This window comes from Epinephelus moara, chromosome 2 (assembly GCF_006386435.1).
Source record: "Epinephelus moara isolate mb chromosome 2, YSFRI_EMoa_1.0, whole genome shotgun sequence".
Taxonomy (NCBI): Eukaryota; Metazoa; Chordata; class Actinopteri; order Perciformes; family Serranidae; genus Epinephelus; species Epinephelus moara.
In genome coordinates, this window is record NC_065507.1 from 34,146,921 (window position 1) to 34,164,693 (window position 17,773).

The 17,773-nt window shown below is 40.1% G+C and overlaps 1 protein-coding gene across 4 annotated transcripts in view; it reads left to right on the forward strand.

The window, feature by feature from the left end:
- Window positions 1-17,773, forward strand: part of mark4b (MAP/microtubule affinity-regulating kinase 4b) — a 72,089-nt gene that overhangs the window by 21,322 nt on the left and 32,994 nt on the right. For all 4 annotated transcript variants that reach the window (XM_050064575.1, XM_050064585.1, XM_050064596.1 and 1 more), the window contains exons 2-3: window positions 2,038-2,235; window positions 3,738-3,791. In XM_050064575.1, the coding sequence (XP_049920532.1) occupies window positions 2,038-2,235; window positions 3,738-3,791 (252 nt within the window). The remainder of the gene's footprint in view (window positions 1-2,037; window positions 2,236-3,737; window positions 3,792-17,773) is intronic.

Genomic DNA, 17,773 nt, shown 5'->3' on the forward strand with positions numbered 1-17,773 from the left:
TTTAAAAAAAAGACAATATTCTACTATGCTGTTTACATCGCCAGTGGAAAAAGAATATTCCACCAATATTCCTGTTTACGTGCAGCCATACATACTTTGATAAATGTGCCCTAACATGTTGTGTATCACGTCAAAATATGAAAAAAAATGGATTGGCTGGTCCTGCTTGTGCCATTTTGCTTTTTTCAAAATAGGATTTTTTTCCACTGGTAGCTGACTTGTTTGACCGTGGGAACTCAGCCTTTTTCTTTCATTCCTTCAAACATGTTCTTGAAAAGGTTGGCATTACAATATTTGCACATGTCCAAAAACCTGTTTATCTAAGTCTTTCATAATGTTAGCCAGAAATGTGGGCTTTTCTTTTTGGCATGCATCGCTACCTCAGTCTTGCAAACTGTTGGCGACTTGGTTTGTGTACAATGCATTTATGACAATGCGCAGAGCTGACCGTAAACACACAAGAGGCCGTGTGTTTCAAACTGCAGTAAGAACTGTAAGTGAGACACATATTCCTAATGTGCTGTATGTATGCCCAATGAAAGCCTGAAAAGTACTGGCATATCCCACTTGTCTTAATTGGAAATGCTACATATTAAAGAAGACCTAATTTGGAATATCCAAACGAAATATGCTGTTTACATGACCCATATCAGATTCAGAACATTGTCATATTTGGAATAATAGTGGAATATTAGTGTTCAATGTCATTTGAAAGTAGTCAAGTGATTCACAAACACGGACCTTTGACATGATGCGTTCAGGGGCAGATCAATGTGCTGATGTTACTTCATGTTGTACAGATGCAGCAGCATGTGTCTACACCAGTGACCTCACTGCCACACATGAATGTGAGGAATGCAGACTAAGAAGGGTCAGATGAGATTCATAGGAGGTCTGGCAACTCTCGCTATTTCACCTTTGGGTGTCTGCTGGTACCAGGCTGCAGTCATATGACTGACGAGAGCACAGTCAAGGTCACATGGAGTTTGTTGGTGGCTCTGATGTTATATGACTGTGCTGAGTGAGATACTCTGGAGAGTATACCTTTATTTCACTAATTTATTATCTGTATAAATATGGTACAGATCATGTTTTATGAGCACTGAATGCAACAATAATGACAAACTTTCAAAGTCTCAGTCAGTATTGCAAGCTGAATGATATCTCTTTAGAATTTAGGCAGCATTTGTTCATTTCAAGGACAAGACTGGTATTATCAGTTTTTGTTTTAGTGCCTTTTTTTTTGTTTGTTTGTTTTTTTACATAAAAATTACACTAATAGTCCATGCTCTTTATACTTATAATGCTACTGAAAATCCCTCTATCAGGTCTCAGATTTTCTCCCTTTTTTCATGCCATTTCACCCACAATTCAGAATCTTTCCCAGTACAAGTCTTGGGTTTAATTGTATATAGTTATATTTACTAATATAACATCTTTATTTTATACATATCTGCAATACATTTTAACACTTTCCCATACTAAAGCTCCAAGGAAATTAAAACAATCCTTCTTGGGAAAATATACAGTCAAAATATCTTAAAAGTGTGTTTTCAGCTCTGAAGCTATATGTAGCAAGATCTTCGGCACTCACCTTTTTATATACAATCAAATAACTTCTAGGTGTGATAGGACTCAATTAAAACTACAAGGAATCAAAATTTGGTTGCAAGAAAAAGAAAGCTGGTGAAGATATCAGCTTTAAAAAAAAAAAAAAAAAAGATTCTTTGTCTGGGTAAATTTGATTACTGGAAAACATTTAGCAACAACTACTTAAACATTTTGAAAATTATCCTTAGTGTTTCATAGACGTTCAGTATAAATTTCATCCTAATTTCAATCCAAGTGAAAAACAAACAATTGGTGAGGCTTGAAATACAAATACAAAAATGATGAAACCTAGCTTTGAGGGCCAAACTTCAAAAATTCAAAAGTACTTTGGTAGAGCTATAGGATTTTGCAAGGTCCTTTAGATTTAATTGAAGTATTCACATAATTGTTACCTGACTGTTTACCTCTCTCTCTCTCTCTCCTCAGCATACCTCCCTGTCAGCCAGCCGCTCAGAGAAGGGTACCGGCTGGTCGAGCCGCTCGCTTGGTGCCCGATGTCGTAACTCCATCGCCTTGTGTTCAGATGAGCAGCCACACATTGGAAACTATCGGCTGCTCAAAACCATCGGCAAGGGCAACTTTGCCAAGGTCAAACTAGCACGACACATACTGACTGGCAGAGAGGTGAGTTTAAAGAAACAGGAAGGTAGGAGTTCGGAGTTCTGAGTTCTGTGTCAATAAAGTCATGCATGCTGGGTTTGATGAGGCTGAAGGAAACGAGTTTTAAGTAGACTCCTGAGTCACAACCATTGTATGGGAGCCAGAACAGAACAGCACCCTGTGACTAAGACCACAGATGGAGTTTTAAAAGGGCTGCTCCATCGAGTTCAGAGCACCTTCTGTTGGCAACCAAAACTGTCTCGTCTCACAGCATGGTCAGACCCTTTGAAGAGAGACAGCCATGTTTTTTTTTGCGTGTTGGTGTATGCCTGTGTGTTTAAATACACTGAAGTCTTTCTTCTCATAAAACCTTGACCTACATTAGTTGAGTTAATAATGCCATCAGGCTCAGTAGAAACTTTGTGTGTCTGCCACCAGCTCGATCATGTGAGAGCTGTTGTGTTTTCGCCATATAAAGCAGAAGACAGTCATATATTGGTGGTTTACTGTGGTGCATTGACGCAGTCTTTGACCGGGTCACCACTTGTTGTTAAGGCTCTTATGAAGTCTTGTTGGTTCATTTAGTGAATTTCAGCTACTGTGTTCTATACGTGCTGTAAAGCACTGTGTATTTCACTGTTTGTCCTCACTTTGGTGTGGTTTGATTTACACCTTTAGTTGTGAATAATGAATAATGCTATTTTATAGCAAAAAATGTGTTTTCTTTTCATGCATGGTTTATATAGTCTAGAAATCAGACTCAGACCCAAAGCAAGGTGTTCAGTAGCCACCAGTCTGATAAAGACCAAGACAACCTTAGGCCCTGATCAGACAGAGCACTTTTGCAGCTTGCTGTGTCTTTTTTAAAATTGTTTCAGGGTAACAACCAAATCACACTTAGCTTAACCACTATTTTACTGAGAAGCAGACTGACACATACCTTAAAATCTGCATAAAAAATGGACAGGCCGAGGGCATCTGTCTCTAATTGAGGGTAAGAGGCTTTTCCCAAATAGTGCGTTGGTCACAGGGAAACAGAGATCCATGTGATCCATAAATGCAATTAGAGGTGAAACATTTGGTCGATACATTGATTGAAATTTTGATCAGCAACAGTTTTCAAGCAAAGAAAACCCCTTTTTTTCTAATACGATCCTCTTAGTTGTGAAGGTTTGCTGCTGTACTTTCTCATAATTTACAGTAAATTGAATATGTTTGGGTTTTAGATCGTTGATGGAGATATTTCAGGACACCGTCTTGGGTTAAATTAATTTTTATTGGCCATCTTTAAGTATTTTCTGTCATTTTTTTAAACCAAACATTTAATCTCAAAAATATTCATCAGCAGATTAAGTCATAGTAAAATAATCATTAGGTGCATTAAAACACAGTCAAAAAGAAGTAGAAGAATGACCCTAAAAATTTTTAATTGTTGCAAGAAATTACACACTTTCTTTAGTGTGCAGATAATGTTTTCTTTGTTAGACTGTTTTTGTTCATTTCTTTTTGAAATTGTTTCCTCCCAGGTTGCAATAAAGATCATCGATAAAACGCAACTCAACCCAACCAGCCTACAGAAGGTGAGTGACATGTTACACTGTGTGTGTGTGTGTGTGTGTGTGTGTGTGTGTGTGTGTGTGTGTGTGTGTGTGCCTTCGTACTCCAAACTCATGTTGATCACATAATTACTGTCTTCCTGTTTTCTTGTTTTATATGATCTCTGTCTTACCCCTGCTAACCTTATCTACGAAACCTCTGTGAATTCATGATCTAGATGTGGATGTGACGTATATTTCATCATCCTAAGTGTGTTTACTTGCATTTGTTTTGCATCATTGAGCACAGTAGTGTCTTCACGTGTTGTTTTGCTTCAGTTTGTAACTCTCGGATGACCCTTGCGTGCGGCAGTCGTCTGAACTTTGACCCTTTGGTTGTTATGTGAAGCTTAGTGTTGGGGAAGCTGTTACTGGCTGCAGGTTAGGCGCAGAAAAAAACTCTGCATCAGTTCAGGGAGGATTTGCTTAACGTTGAGGCAACAGTGTTGGTTGTGCACAAGTGGATGCAGTGGAAAAAAACTTTTTTTCAACTTCAGCTGTGGGACTGCTGTTAGATAAAAGGCTTGTCTGTTCAGTTGTTTTTGTAGAATCAATATAGTTTCATACAGACATTTCAATACGCTGGTGGAGTGTCACATAACCACCATTTGTCCACACAGTCCACATGAACTAACTAGGTTAAATACTTGGGCTAATGTACGTCACTGTATGCTTGTTTAGGGTCATGTATTAACTACATGTGCTGCACTCATGGCTCTAATGAGATTAAGCTCTCTCCTGTCTGAACTTGGCCTACTGCCGCTAATTGTGTGTGTGTGTGTGTGTGTGTGTGTGTGTGTGTGTGTGTGTGATGCATGTGTTAACTGAGAGCAATCTAATGAAACAAAATTGAGTGTGAAACATTGCCTCAGGGCTGCATTCTGTTTTCAAGCAGTTAAAGCTGAAGTTATTTTCTCATCTGGCTTTGTTGGTGAAATATTCACTCTGAAAATAAAGCTCTATTGAAATATTGGTGTATAATATGGTGTACTAATTAGGGCTGCATGTTATCAGTATAACATGTATACACGATAACATTGTTGAATATTGTGATGATGATAACAATTGCAATTAATAAACAAATATTGAAGTATACAACGTAGACCTCAGACAACAAATAGCCAATGCACACTGAATTTAAAAAGTAAATAAATGTAGTGATGGTTTAGTTCTTCAGTGTAGTGAGTCCATGGGACCCACAGGGGTCATTTGGGTGGGTTCCAGGAAGGATTTTTCAGTCAAAGTTGAAATAACAAAGATCTGATGGGGTGTAGTGTGATTTGCTGTGCCCGCTTCATTGAAACCAGTACAACAGACACCATAGTCTGGCTCCTAGAACACTGTCACTGATGTCATGACCTTTCCTTCTTTTATATTTTCCTTGGTCTTTACCAGGAAACACCGGCACATTGGCTTAAGAGAGCAGGGCATGAACCTGGTCGGTGGGTAGACAGGTGTTAGATCTGTGCAGAGCACCAGAACAAAACACAGACACATTATGGACGGTTTGATAATAACATCCAAAACACACACACACACGTTTCACTCAGTGGTTTCTGTGACACAAGAAATACTTTAATAACTAAAAGGCCTAAAGTCATCCAATGCCACTGTTTCAGCACGACATGCAGCGTGTGAATGCGTGGCACATGTAAATATACTATTTATCGCAGTCAGTGCAAGCCATCTTTTGAGATACCTATATCACGCATGTTGATAGGTGATGTGATGAAGGTAAATTTTCAATATGTTGTGCAGCCCTATAACTATCTTTATCATGATACGATATTCTATCGATTCTTTGGACGATACTATATTTGCCAATATCACAAAATCTGCTATGATACAATTTCAAGCTGCCACCCCTTTCTTTTTTGATTTTGGCCATAAAGAAGGAAAACAACACATAAGTAATTGTAAATAATTGTAGCTGTTAAAGTGCAGTAAAGTTTACTTGAAATTGACTTCACAAACATAAAACAGCACAGGCCTCTGTACAAGGGGCACCAGCACTATCCACTAAGCTACCGACGATCTTCCCCCTCCTTTATCTCATGTACTACTGTGTGTATTTAGTGACAGTTTCTGCAAATATGACTTATTTTCATAAAAGTTAGCAACATTAGCTTGAAGCATTTTTGCTTTAGACCTGACTCAAACAATCGGTTATCAAAGTAGTTTAATTGACTTGAAATCCTAGCTTTTTAAAGCCTGCACTTTGTGCTTTTTTTCCTCTCTGCCTTTTTTTTGTTTCTGATGTCTTTGCTCTTCGTCATTTAGAGACAGTTTTAACCTTGTGTATAAGTTGTGTTCTCACAGTTCATACAAGTAACTCTTTGTTCCGCGGAAGCTGTACTGACCAAACTCTGGCCAAGTCTGATTATGAGTTTTCTTTATCAGCACCTTCACTGCAACAAATATGCTCAAGAGATCGATACTACATGACACACACATACGCACACAGCTAGCCTATTGATGAATACTCAGCTGGTTAGATAACCAGTTCAGGCTAGGTTTTGACTCTATTGATAAAGCAGGGTTGGGTTATTGATGGTGTCTGGCTCTGTGCGATAGTTGGTCCACCTGGCCTAGATACTCACCAGGACAGCAGATTTATCACTCTGCTGCTCTGACTGCTCACGCCATAACCAAATGAAAACAAAAAATAATAGCTCCAAAGTAGTGGCTTTTAAATCTAAATCTTTTGGAAACTGCAGTTGTATCATGTGACATTTCAATCCAGCATGGACTCTTCAGGAAATAGATACTGACTGCTGCCACGCAACATTGCACATATGACCAAGACTGGAAAGGTTTATCGCCAAAAAGTGGTGTATCAGTTCTGAGACAGTCGCTTATTGAAGTTGTTCACTTTTCATCCTTTATGAAGTATAATTCTGCAGTTACATTCTACAGAAACGCACTTCACTGCACAGTGAACATTCTGTCAACGTGTTATCATCAGCTGATAAACTATTGACTGAGGTGAAGCTGGGGTGACGGATGGTTGTCTGTATGTGTGTGTTTTGTGTGTTTTGTGTGCGTATGTGTGTGTTTTGTGTGTGTGTGTGTGTGTGTGTGTGTGTGTGTGTGTGTGTGTGTGTGTGTGTGTGTGTGGTTGACCCGCTGTGGGAACACAGACCTTCTTGTGCTAAACAGAAGTCGTGAGATTTACCTTTTTTTCCTCTCAGAGCATCATTTACCTTCTGCTCCAACAGTGAGATGGCCACTCAATGACACCATGAAGGTGCTCTTCACATCTTAAAGCTAAGACCTTGGTGTTAACGAGGCTGGTACAGTGCTTTGTGTGTGTGTGTTTGCGTGCGTACGTGTGTGTGTTTGCGTGCGTACGTGTGTGGTTGTGTGTGCATTCTGCAGCAGAGTGGTAGTGTTCTAGTGCTGCATAGCGCAGCGCTGCCAGTTGCTTCCTGTCCTGTCAGCATTATTCAGTTAGTGTAGGACACCGAACATGCTGCCAGGTGACACTGTCTCTCTCTATGTCTTTGTCTGTCTCTGTCTGTCACATAACCTCTCTTTCACGGTCTGTCTCTTTTTCCTGATTTCATTTCTACAAGCTAGGGATGAACTTTTTTTTTCATTATTTTATCAGTTCTGCTATTATTTTTCAATTACTCAGTATATATCATCTAGTCTGTAAAATGTAAAGCAAGTTCCGAGAGTCCCAGGAGACATCTTAAAATGTTTTGCTTTTTTTTTTTTTTTTTAACCAAAATACCAAATAATTCATTTTTATAAGATATATATAACCGTGAAAAGCAGCAAATCCTCCCTTTTCAGCAGTGGAAGAGTAAATGTTCAGCAGGTGTATTTGCCCAACATTAATTAGACTTCTGTCTTTCATGGGAGATTGGTTTATTTGCTTCAGTGTACCTAATGGGAACACACATAATTTGCATTTTAATTGTAACAACATTAATATTCAAAAGATGAAGTATTCACAGTTGGGTTGAAGCACACAGTAGCTCCTGACAACTCTTATTCTCTGTACAGAAGCTCTCTGCTTCCTCTCCTTCTTACTGTCTCTTTCTTTTCACACTTGGTTACGCCTCAGTCTTTATTCTGTCAACTTCTTCTCCGTACTATAGCTTTATGCCCCATTTCTCTCTCTGTCTCTTTGCCCCACTCCTCCCTTTTTATTTCCTCTTTATCAACTCTTTATTTCGTTCTCTTTACTCTAGCTCTGTGTCCCACTTCTCTCTCCTTTCTCCCCAGGCGTTGTGTTGCAGTAGTAGCTCTACTGTAATCACAGCTGTACTCTTTACTGTCTGTTGCACTACATTGTGTCTTCTAAATCTGTTTCAGCAATGTAGGACCTGTCAAGAATCTGGGAAGTTCTGAGTTTTTTACAGAACAGCCAATACTGCCAAAGTGCCACTGTGCAATTTCTCTACTTCACCCAAGTGCCAGCCTGCTCCAGTATGGACATTAAAAGATAAAGCAAGAGAAAAACAAGTGCAGAGTGAAGTAGTGTGCAATAAGTTGTTTGGTGTGTCAGGACTTGTAAAATAGTGCAATATGCAGCCAGGGTAGGCAACGTATTTTAGAAGCATTTTTTGTTGTTTGTTCTGTTGAAAGAGCGCTGATGTTGGGCAAGATGTGTTCACAGAAGAAGGTTACAAACCGTGCAGAATGGACATTTTTGGAGAATAGGGGCAAGACCTGGTGTGTGCACTGCGTGTTGTTGAAATTCCCTTTACACCCCGATAGCAATCAATGAATGAAATGCTGTGGGAAAAAAAGAGAAAAAAGCTGGATCAACTAAGAGGTTAGACTGCTGCTGCCCCAGCCCTCTGTGACACCCGGCGCTGGGGGTTTGTGCTTGCTAAATTTCAGCCAATACAGCCGCAGACAGAAGGTTGATCTCCTATGCTTCTGCCTGCCTTCCTCTCAGGGAGGCATTCCACAATGGTGGGGAGGGAGTTAAAGGGACTGAGCAGGTGGCTAACGTTAGCTTGCTAACTCTTGTCTTATTTGTGGTCTGATAAAGAGAAAGCGAGAGCGGGGTAACAAGGGGCTGAGTGAATGTGCTGTGTGCAACTGTACAATGAAATAAGATTAAATAAATCAATGTATGAGAAACACTGGATTACTGTAAGAAGCAGGTGCATATGCCCATGATCATCTGGCAGGAAGGGCTTAGGACAAAGAGGGGAGCTGCAGGAGGAGGGTGAATTTTAAAATTCTGCTTCTTTTTTTTTGTTTGTTTGTTTGTTTTTTTGTTTGGTTTTTTTGCAGATTTCTACCTTAGCTTTAATCAGATCTGTTTTTGATGTACAACAGCAGATCAACCAAACACTTAATGCAAATCATGACATCACAGGTTTCATCAAAATCAAGCCTAAATTTTGCTTAAATTCTAAGTTATACTCATTTTAACATTTATCTGGTGTAGTTAAAGTAAAAAAAAACAAATATTGTCTTTTATTGCTTCACAACCCAACTAAAGAGCATTTAATGCTGAGCAGTTCCCCAAATTGCAATGCTGCACCCTGTAAATAGTTTATTCTTGTTTATGAGTTGCCTTTGGGTGTTGTTTTAGAAACGAGTACATAAACCCATCTGCAAAGGTGTTTATTATCATGTCAGACTGTCTTTCTCGCGCCTGAACGCAGCAAATGAGTTCCAGACATTAGAAAGTGCAGAAATTAAAAACTGATTTGTCCACTGAATCCCAATTAAATCTCTTGTATGTTTTTGTGAATACCCAACTAAAATATGCTGTTGTCCTGTTTCATAAAACTTCATGGCTGTAATAGCAACATACGGGATGGACAGTGTTTTTAATGCACTCTTCCCTGCTGTGTGTGTTGTTGGATAATCTGCCACACTATGCAGGGCCCCATCAAAAGCCTGGTGTTACTTTGACAACAGGAGAATTTTGTGGGCAGCCATCCAATGTTGTGTATGCGCACAAAAGTAAAGTGTATGTTTGTGCATGGAGGACAGTGTTTGGGCCACCATCTAATGCTGTGAAGTGTGTTTTGTCCCCTCGCCCAGGCCCCCTCAGCCAGGAGCTGAATTCCAGACAGGCAAACAAAAGAGGCGGCCGAGTCGTGTTGGGGTGGGGGGTGTTGTTGAGGCCTTGGCACAGGAGCGGCAGGGGCATGGATCCTGAGAAAGACAAGATACAGAGCAGAACCGAAGGGACCTGTGTGTGTGTGTGTGTGTGTGTGTGTGTGTGTGTGTGTGTGTGTGTGTGTGTGTGTGTAGGCCTACGTGTATGGGATAAACTCGCAGCCCGACACGGTCTCTGCTCTGCCTTTGTATGCACGTGTAATGCCATTATCTGCATTGCTATTGTATGCAGCATATTGTCTCCATGTGGGTGTCTGTGCATAATCATCTTGTTACTGCTGTATGCATTGTTGTTATTGTGCCAGTGTGTAAAGGGAATAGTTAGACAATTAAGGGACAAGAGGGCAGACGGTGCGAGAGGAGAAGGTTTTCCCACAAGCTCATCTTTAAGGCAACGTGACTAGAACAGTAGAAGAAGAGAAGTATGATACCCTGCCCTGGTCTTTCACTCTCTCTTTTCCTGTCTCTCCCTCCCCTTACTGCTCCTTGGTTAACTATCATCTATTAAACTATATTTAATTCTTCTTATTTAATCAAGCTGAGTCAGGCTTCCTATGATTTGGGTCAAACAACCAGCTATACAAAGCCTGAATTAAACTCCAGCTACTCTTCATTAAAGATTAATGATTCTCATTGACATGCCTGGGAGGTCCAATTACTGCTGTACATTAAGGGAATGGAAGTTTGGGGAGGTGTTCTTACAGTGGGAGTTTTATTGGGATAATGTAGAAGGGCAGCTCTCCCAGCAACAGGCAACAAAGGGAGAAACAGGGTCAAAAGTCTATTCAAATGTTCCCCAGCGGAAAGAAAAAGAGCAGAGGCAGATCCTTGAGTGATGATGCTCATTAGAGTGTCCCAAAACATTCGGCAGGATGCTGCCTAGAGAGGCATCAGCATGTGCTGAAGAGGCTCTTAGGCTGTAGGATGTTCCTTGGTTAAATACATGTTTGAAATGTCTCTGCAATAGTTACCCTGTCATTCCATAATTCAGAAGTGTTTGGCTGGCTAGATTTTGTGATGAAGTATAAATAAAGAAAACCATTTCATAGTACATCTTAAACTTGAAATGATTTAGGTGTCACATGTTGGACTTATTTGTGCTAAGTGGGCTTATAATGATTAATTCTTTGTTGAGGATGAAACTTGAAAATGGGACATGGCAAAAGCTTAGGCCTCATGGTAAAATTTGTAGTTTTCACTTGTTTACCTTATTCACATGATATTGGGTACAGTGTATCGTGGCACAGGAATTGATTTATAGTTGAGTGTTGGATTTCATCTGTTGATAGCACTACTGCAACACCAGCTGTGTGTGTCATACATTATCAGTCCTTTTCATGCTTTAGTTTATATACCCAAAGTTTACATCCCTTTGTTCATTTTTTAATACAGAGTGACTTGTGGGAAGTTTGCCCTGTCTCATTAATAAAAAGGAGACAGAAGAGAGCAAAGGTTATTATGTTAACATCCCTTCAAATGGCTTTCCGGGATTATTAAAAATCCCCTTTTTAAACTTCCTTGATGTTGTTTTCAATTTTAACAATTTCTGTTGGCGTCAGAAGTATGTAAGAGAACATATATGTAACACTTCAAGTTCAGGCTGACCAGTCTTATTGTAGTCTCCATGATTCACTGAGGTTTAGTTGTATTTTTGTGGATGTGTACCTTAGCTTATGCACAACGCCTCTGCTACTACTCTGTAACCCCTTAATCTACAAGTATTATGGCTTTTGGATACCAGACTGACATTGCCTGTTTTAATCCTAACAGAACAACACTTGGCAGCTACACCTTTTGTTCACATGGCACTAGGGCTGCCACGATTAGTCGACTAATCGATAATTAATCGACTATTAAAATAATCAGTGACTATTTTAGTAGTCGACTAATCGGTTTGAGTCATTTTTCATAGAAAAGTACTATAAAAGTACCCCAAAATACTCTTACTGCAGCTTCTTACGTTCAGATATTGGCAGCTTTACAGACTCTCCCGTGACAGTGAACTAAAACCCTTTGGCGTGAGTATGAAACAAGACATTAGATGACGTAATTTTGGGGTTTGGGCGAGACAGACTGACATTTTTCAACATTTTAACACATTTTTCAATGAAATGATTAGTCGACTAAACGAAGAAATAATCGACAGATTAGTCGACAATGAAAATAATCGTTAGTGGCAGCCCTACATGGCACATGAGGAGGAACACCATAATCCCTTAAATTTGGTCCAAATTTACTGTTGTCAACTCTATGCAATGTTATTGACTTTGAATCTTGCTAGTATGAAGTTTGCTTACTGGCTCATAGCTGAGCCAAAGGGTTCTATGAGCTGAGCGGACTAAAAATATATGTCACTGCCAAGTCTTCTCTAAGGTTCATCCTATATACTGGAGTAGTGAACATTGCATAAGAACTTTATGGGATGGTAATGACTGTTCCAGGTATTGGGTAAACCCTCGGGTGTTACCAAGGAAACCGACTCTTGGCTTGTGAAAAACTTTAGATTTTGATTGTAAAATGCATGAAAATGTAAATGAATACCTTTTTATTTTTGGCAAGTGACCATGATATAGTTGGGATGATGCCCTTCGAGGTGTTTAACCATCAGAAGGTTCAGGCCTTCCTGTCAGCCATTAACTCCTGATAATGGACACCTAGTCAGGCATTATCCCTTACCTGTAAAACAGTAATTAAAAGTATGTAAAGGTAAAGTGACAATAGTGATGAGCTCAGGAGGCCTGTGGGATGAAACTGTCCTTGACCCTGGTGGTGTGGGCTCAGATGCTGCGGGTATGCCGGACGGCAACAGGCAGAACAATTTGTTGTTGGGGTGATTTGGGTCTCCATGGATGACAGCTCCATCCTGGTGATGAGCAGATTTCACCACCTAACCATCTAGTCACCAAGTAGTCGACAAATAGTGACTGAAGTGGTAAAAAATGTTTCCTCTCGACTGCAGGCAGTGATGGACTCTGTCTCATTCAGACTTTACAGACACACGCACACACAGAGGGTTATTCACCAGAAGTACTCTGACGTGGGAGTAGAGAGAGGCCTGTGTGTTCATTCGTCCCTCTCATTCTGTCGTTCTTTGTCTTCCACTCTCTTCCCTCTTATTTCTCTGACTCCCTCTGGTCTCATGATTGGCTGCGTCTGATAAGAGGAAGTGTTTCTCACATTGTGTAGAGCACTGCAGTGCTGTCGTGCAGTAAAGCTGTGACGAGTCTGGCTATTTAAATGTGTCAGATCGACGAGCATTATCAATTCCTCATTTCTTCATTTCAGCATCACCAGTTTCTTTGTGCACTCTCTCTCTGTCTCTCTCTTTGTGTTTTTGTGCGAGTGTGCTTGTGTGTGAAAGAGAGGAAAACGACGGACACAGCCTGGATAAACAGGTCAAAGGCCGACAGACTGGCAGACCAGACACATGAATCAAACCCACGCAGCACCACTCTCAAAGTGAGAAACAGAAAAAAGGAAAAAGACTCGACAGTCGGTCATTAAGTTGCTTTGTGTAAATCCTTGTAGAAAAGCAGTGAGAGCTCTGACTTAGCACTTGATTGATAATTCCTGGCAGGGACAGAGAGGATGTAAATGCTCAGAAGTTGATTAATTCTGTCTGAAAGGAGGGAAAAGAGGGTACAAGAGATGAAGAAAGGAAAAGTGAAGGATGCTGGAAAAGAATACCCTCCTGTCTGACATTTAAATCTTTTCCGGAAATGAGAAAGTGGCTGGTAATTATCTGTATTTTGTCCAGAAGAGTTTGAAACAGACAATTCAACCAAGGCTCATCACACAAAAATCAACATTTTTTTTTTTTTTTGATATGAGGACTCCACATGGCAGCAGCTGTGTGCGAGTAAGTCACCTCCCATGTGCTTGGCGTTCCATGTCTCCCACACCCCCCCTTGGGTAAGCAGGAGATTCATGCCCAGGGATTAATACCTGGGTTGGCATAGCAACTGTGACGCAAGGCCAATCGCCATGGGAGATAACCAGGAAGAGAGGGTGAACATAATAAGGCAAGAGAGTGAAGTTATTCTGTTGGATCAGTGGATAAATGCTGCATTCAGGTGTGATGGGAAAAATCAGGCAAGCTGTCTTTTGCCAAGAAATGTTTTTAATCTACAAAATGCACCCTGAAAGTACAACAACTGCCCCACAGCGCAACACCACAGCAGTATGAGCTGAGGATTGATTGGACAGTTCAGTCAATACCAGTGACTCAACAGTTTTCTGGCCAGCTGCAGAGGTTTCTGCTGCTTAAGTCTCTTTTTCAGCCTATTTTGGAAACAATTACCAGTTTTTATTTTCATCGCTAAATATGTAACATCCCAGCAAGCAGTGGTCACAGATTCATTTACTCTTAGTGAGCCGAATAAGCAGAAAAGGGAGTGAAAATGTGGAAGAGAAAGAGATGAATGGGTATAGGAGAGAGGGGAAGAGAGTGAGGGGTAAATGGGTGTATAGGAGAGAGAGGTGAGGAAGGAAAGGCTTAGCCGATAATTCTTCTTAAAGCTCAGATGAACAGCTGATGCACCATGCACTTAATTCAATTACACACACTCCCAGTGGACCGGTGACGATGCAGCTTCCCATTATTTAGAGAAGAAAAACTGTCAGAGAAGAATAAAAACTAATGTTTATTACACATCACCAGACGAAGAATATTCCCTGTGGTTCTATATGTGAATGCTTCTTCAACACGACATCGTATAAATTCACATCAGGGTTTTAAAAATAACTGACAGGATGCCAAAACACTGCAACTGCCTTTTTATATGAGGAGTTAAAGGAGTAGTGTTTAGGATTTAGTGTTATCTAGTGTTGAGATATCGTGTTGCAGATCACAACCAGCTGAAATTTCTTCCGTGTGCCAAGTGTGAACTCCCAGTTAGGATTCCTGTAGTGGTTATCTTTGAGGAGGTTTTTGCCGGGAGCTGGAGTTTTTTTCCTCTGCAAAACAACAGCTGAACAATAGTCCAAAACACAAACATTTTCAGTTTACGATGATAAAGTAGAGAACTTGAACAATTAATAGATGATAAAAATTGACAATTAGTTTGTTATACACCAGTTCATGTGTGGTAATTGTTATTTAAATGTCTTTTGAAGTATTCAGTGTCTTGGCACAAATCGTATATTTGGCTGCACAGCAGGGCCAAGTCAGTCAGTGAGTGTATGCTCAAGAGGGAGAATGTGTGTTTGCGTGGGTGACCTGAACTGGTCTTTATCCTCTGTTTGATGAATACCAGGAATCTGTCTCGGATGATATCTGTGAAAACAGACACACATACAGCCATACACACATCGCCCTGGGCGACCGTAAAGTTATGTCATTGTGAAAGTGTTGTTACTTCACTGTGAGAAAGCAAATTCTGGAGCATGCGGAAAGACGGAAACTAAGATTTTGTTTGAAAAGAAGATTCATAAACAAGTGACACAGGAAGGGGAACATATTTGCTCATGTGAAGTGCTGCTGTCATTGCTGACTGGTTACAGTCAGCAGGCGCGAATATGAAGCAGGGCGTATGTCAGCTCTCACTGGATGAGTAGGATGAACGGGTAAAAACATCTGTCATGTTAATTAAATGTGTAGTACTGTGGTCTGCATCTTCCACTCTTGTTTTTTCCTTATGTTTTCTGCTTTTTAATGTCATACTTTCTGAATATTTTACAAAAAACATTCAGTAGTCATCTGAGTGCTTTTATTTAAAAATGCACAATTAGCTGCACTAACCATAATAATCAGACACTCAGTCTATATAATGGCTCCCTCTGTCTTAAATGTTAGGTCAACTTACTGCAGCTTGTCACATAAGCAAAGTCTACGTGTATACAGGTATTTTTGAAAACACACTTTTTTACAAAATATCTCCGTCCACACTTGACAAGTGGAGATCTTGCCACTGTTGATTCTCATTCAATTGAAAGCTGAAGGAGCTCACTCAAACATTAGAGTGATGCTCTGGACATTGAAAAGTTTTCCACTCCTCATGGACAACAATCCCTCTCTGGAAAGTGTCTCACCATTGCTTGGTTCAAGTGGGCCTGATCCAAAACTGAAGTTTGTGGAGGACTTAAAACCGCAGACACTGAGGTGGAGCAAAACACTGGCTGACGCCTCCCTTTGTCTATGAAGTGGTGCAGCAATACTAAGTTCAACTGTAAAGTAGTCATTAGATCAAACAGTGCTAACAACATGTTAAATGGCAGTCCGCCATTATTGTTTGAAACGTATGCTCATTACACAAAGCAACAATAGGCATGTGCAAATTGAGGAGATTGTCATTAATTCTTAAACTCTGTTTTACACGTCCATACAGATAAACAGTAATGTAGAGACAGTAATGTTTAGACTATTATTATATTATTGTCAGTTTGCTGAATTACCACTGACTTAAGTGCATAGATCAATCAAGTTTTTCGTCTTAAGCATCATGAGTTGGTAGTAAGATTCTACTGTAGTATACAAATAAGGAAATGTAACCATGAGAACATGAAAGATGGGGATTATATCAGGTCATATTATAGTAACAGAGACAGAGAGAGATAAGGGGGGAGAGTGTCTCCCATGACAGCTTAGTGTTAGCTACAAAAATGAAGGCATCAGTGCATTCCTGCTTTTGTATTTTTTCTCCTCTTTGTCTCTTTCCTTTATTCTGTGAGTTCACATTTTTCACTTTTGCAATTTATTCTTTAAGAATGTTAAACAAGGCAGGCTTGCTGAGGGGTTTACAGAGCAATAAATGACACCAGCACTACTAATACAAAACTAAATGCCAACACATCAGTTTCACTTGTTTCTGTGTACCATTTTATTACCCCTCCTTCTTTCTTACTCTCTTTCTCATTGTTTTTCTGTCTTCCCCTCCCTCTACGCCCCTCAGCTCCTGTGCATTGTTAATTTGCCTCATTTTCTATTTCTGTTTCAGTTTCCTGCACACACAGATATAGTCCTGACACACTGTTTTTGACATGCAGTTATTCCATGTACACACTCTTCCAGGGAAAGTCACATTTCCCCTCCAGGGTCAGAATGTCGCACTTTGTCACTAATAACAGAACCCTAACAACTAATGATGGATGAACAAATTGATTGCATTTGTTTAACACTTCACAGAGGCTGTGTGCAGACCCTATATGAATAAAAGGTTTTGGAGTCTGAAATTTAATAAGACATAAGATAAAATGTTGATGATAAAAAGTCCAATTTGGAGGGTTTTTTGCAAACTGTCAGATTTCACCTTCTGTGATCTTCACCATTTCTGTGCTGAAATTCTGGTTCAATTTACTGTTAATACATCTGGTGTTAAAAAAGTCTCCTAACAGTTCATCAGCATGTTCCACTGTGATGCATCTAGCCTGTCGCTCTCCCTTTGTAATCTTTTAAAATGGAGTTCACTGACAAATACATTACTTTAATTAGACAGAGAGAGAGAGAGAGAGAGAGAGAGAGAGAGAGAGAGAGAGAGAGAGAGAGTGAGCATCAGAGTGGCAGGATGAGGCAGCAGTCTGGAGCTCAGTGATGGATGAAGGGGGGGATGGAGGGAGTGCACACCCAAGGGAAGAGGCCCTGCTGTCAGCATAGCGCTAGGGAGACACTCCCTTGGGTGGCCCAGGTCTGGAGGTGGTCGGAAAGATGAGTGGGGGGAGTGAGGGGGAATTGTGTCTATACACCAGCTGTGGATCATCTGAATTCACAGAAGAAGAATTCATTCAATGAATGAATAAATCAGAAATAATTAAGATGAAGATGTGAGGAAGCTGTCTGTCTTTTCCAAAACCTCAAGTTATGCACAAAGAAAAGAGCTTTATTGATTTTTTTTTTTTTTTTTTTTTTGTTCACACAAATACATTTTTTGTATTGT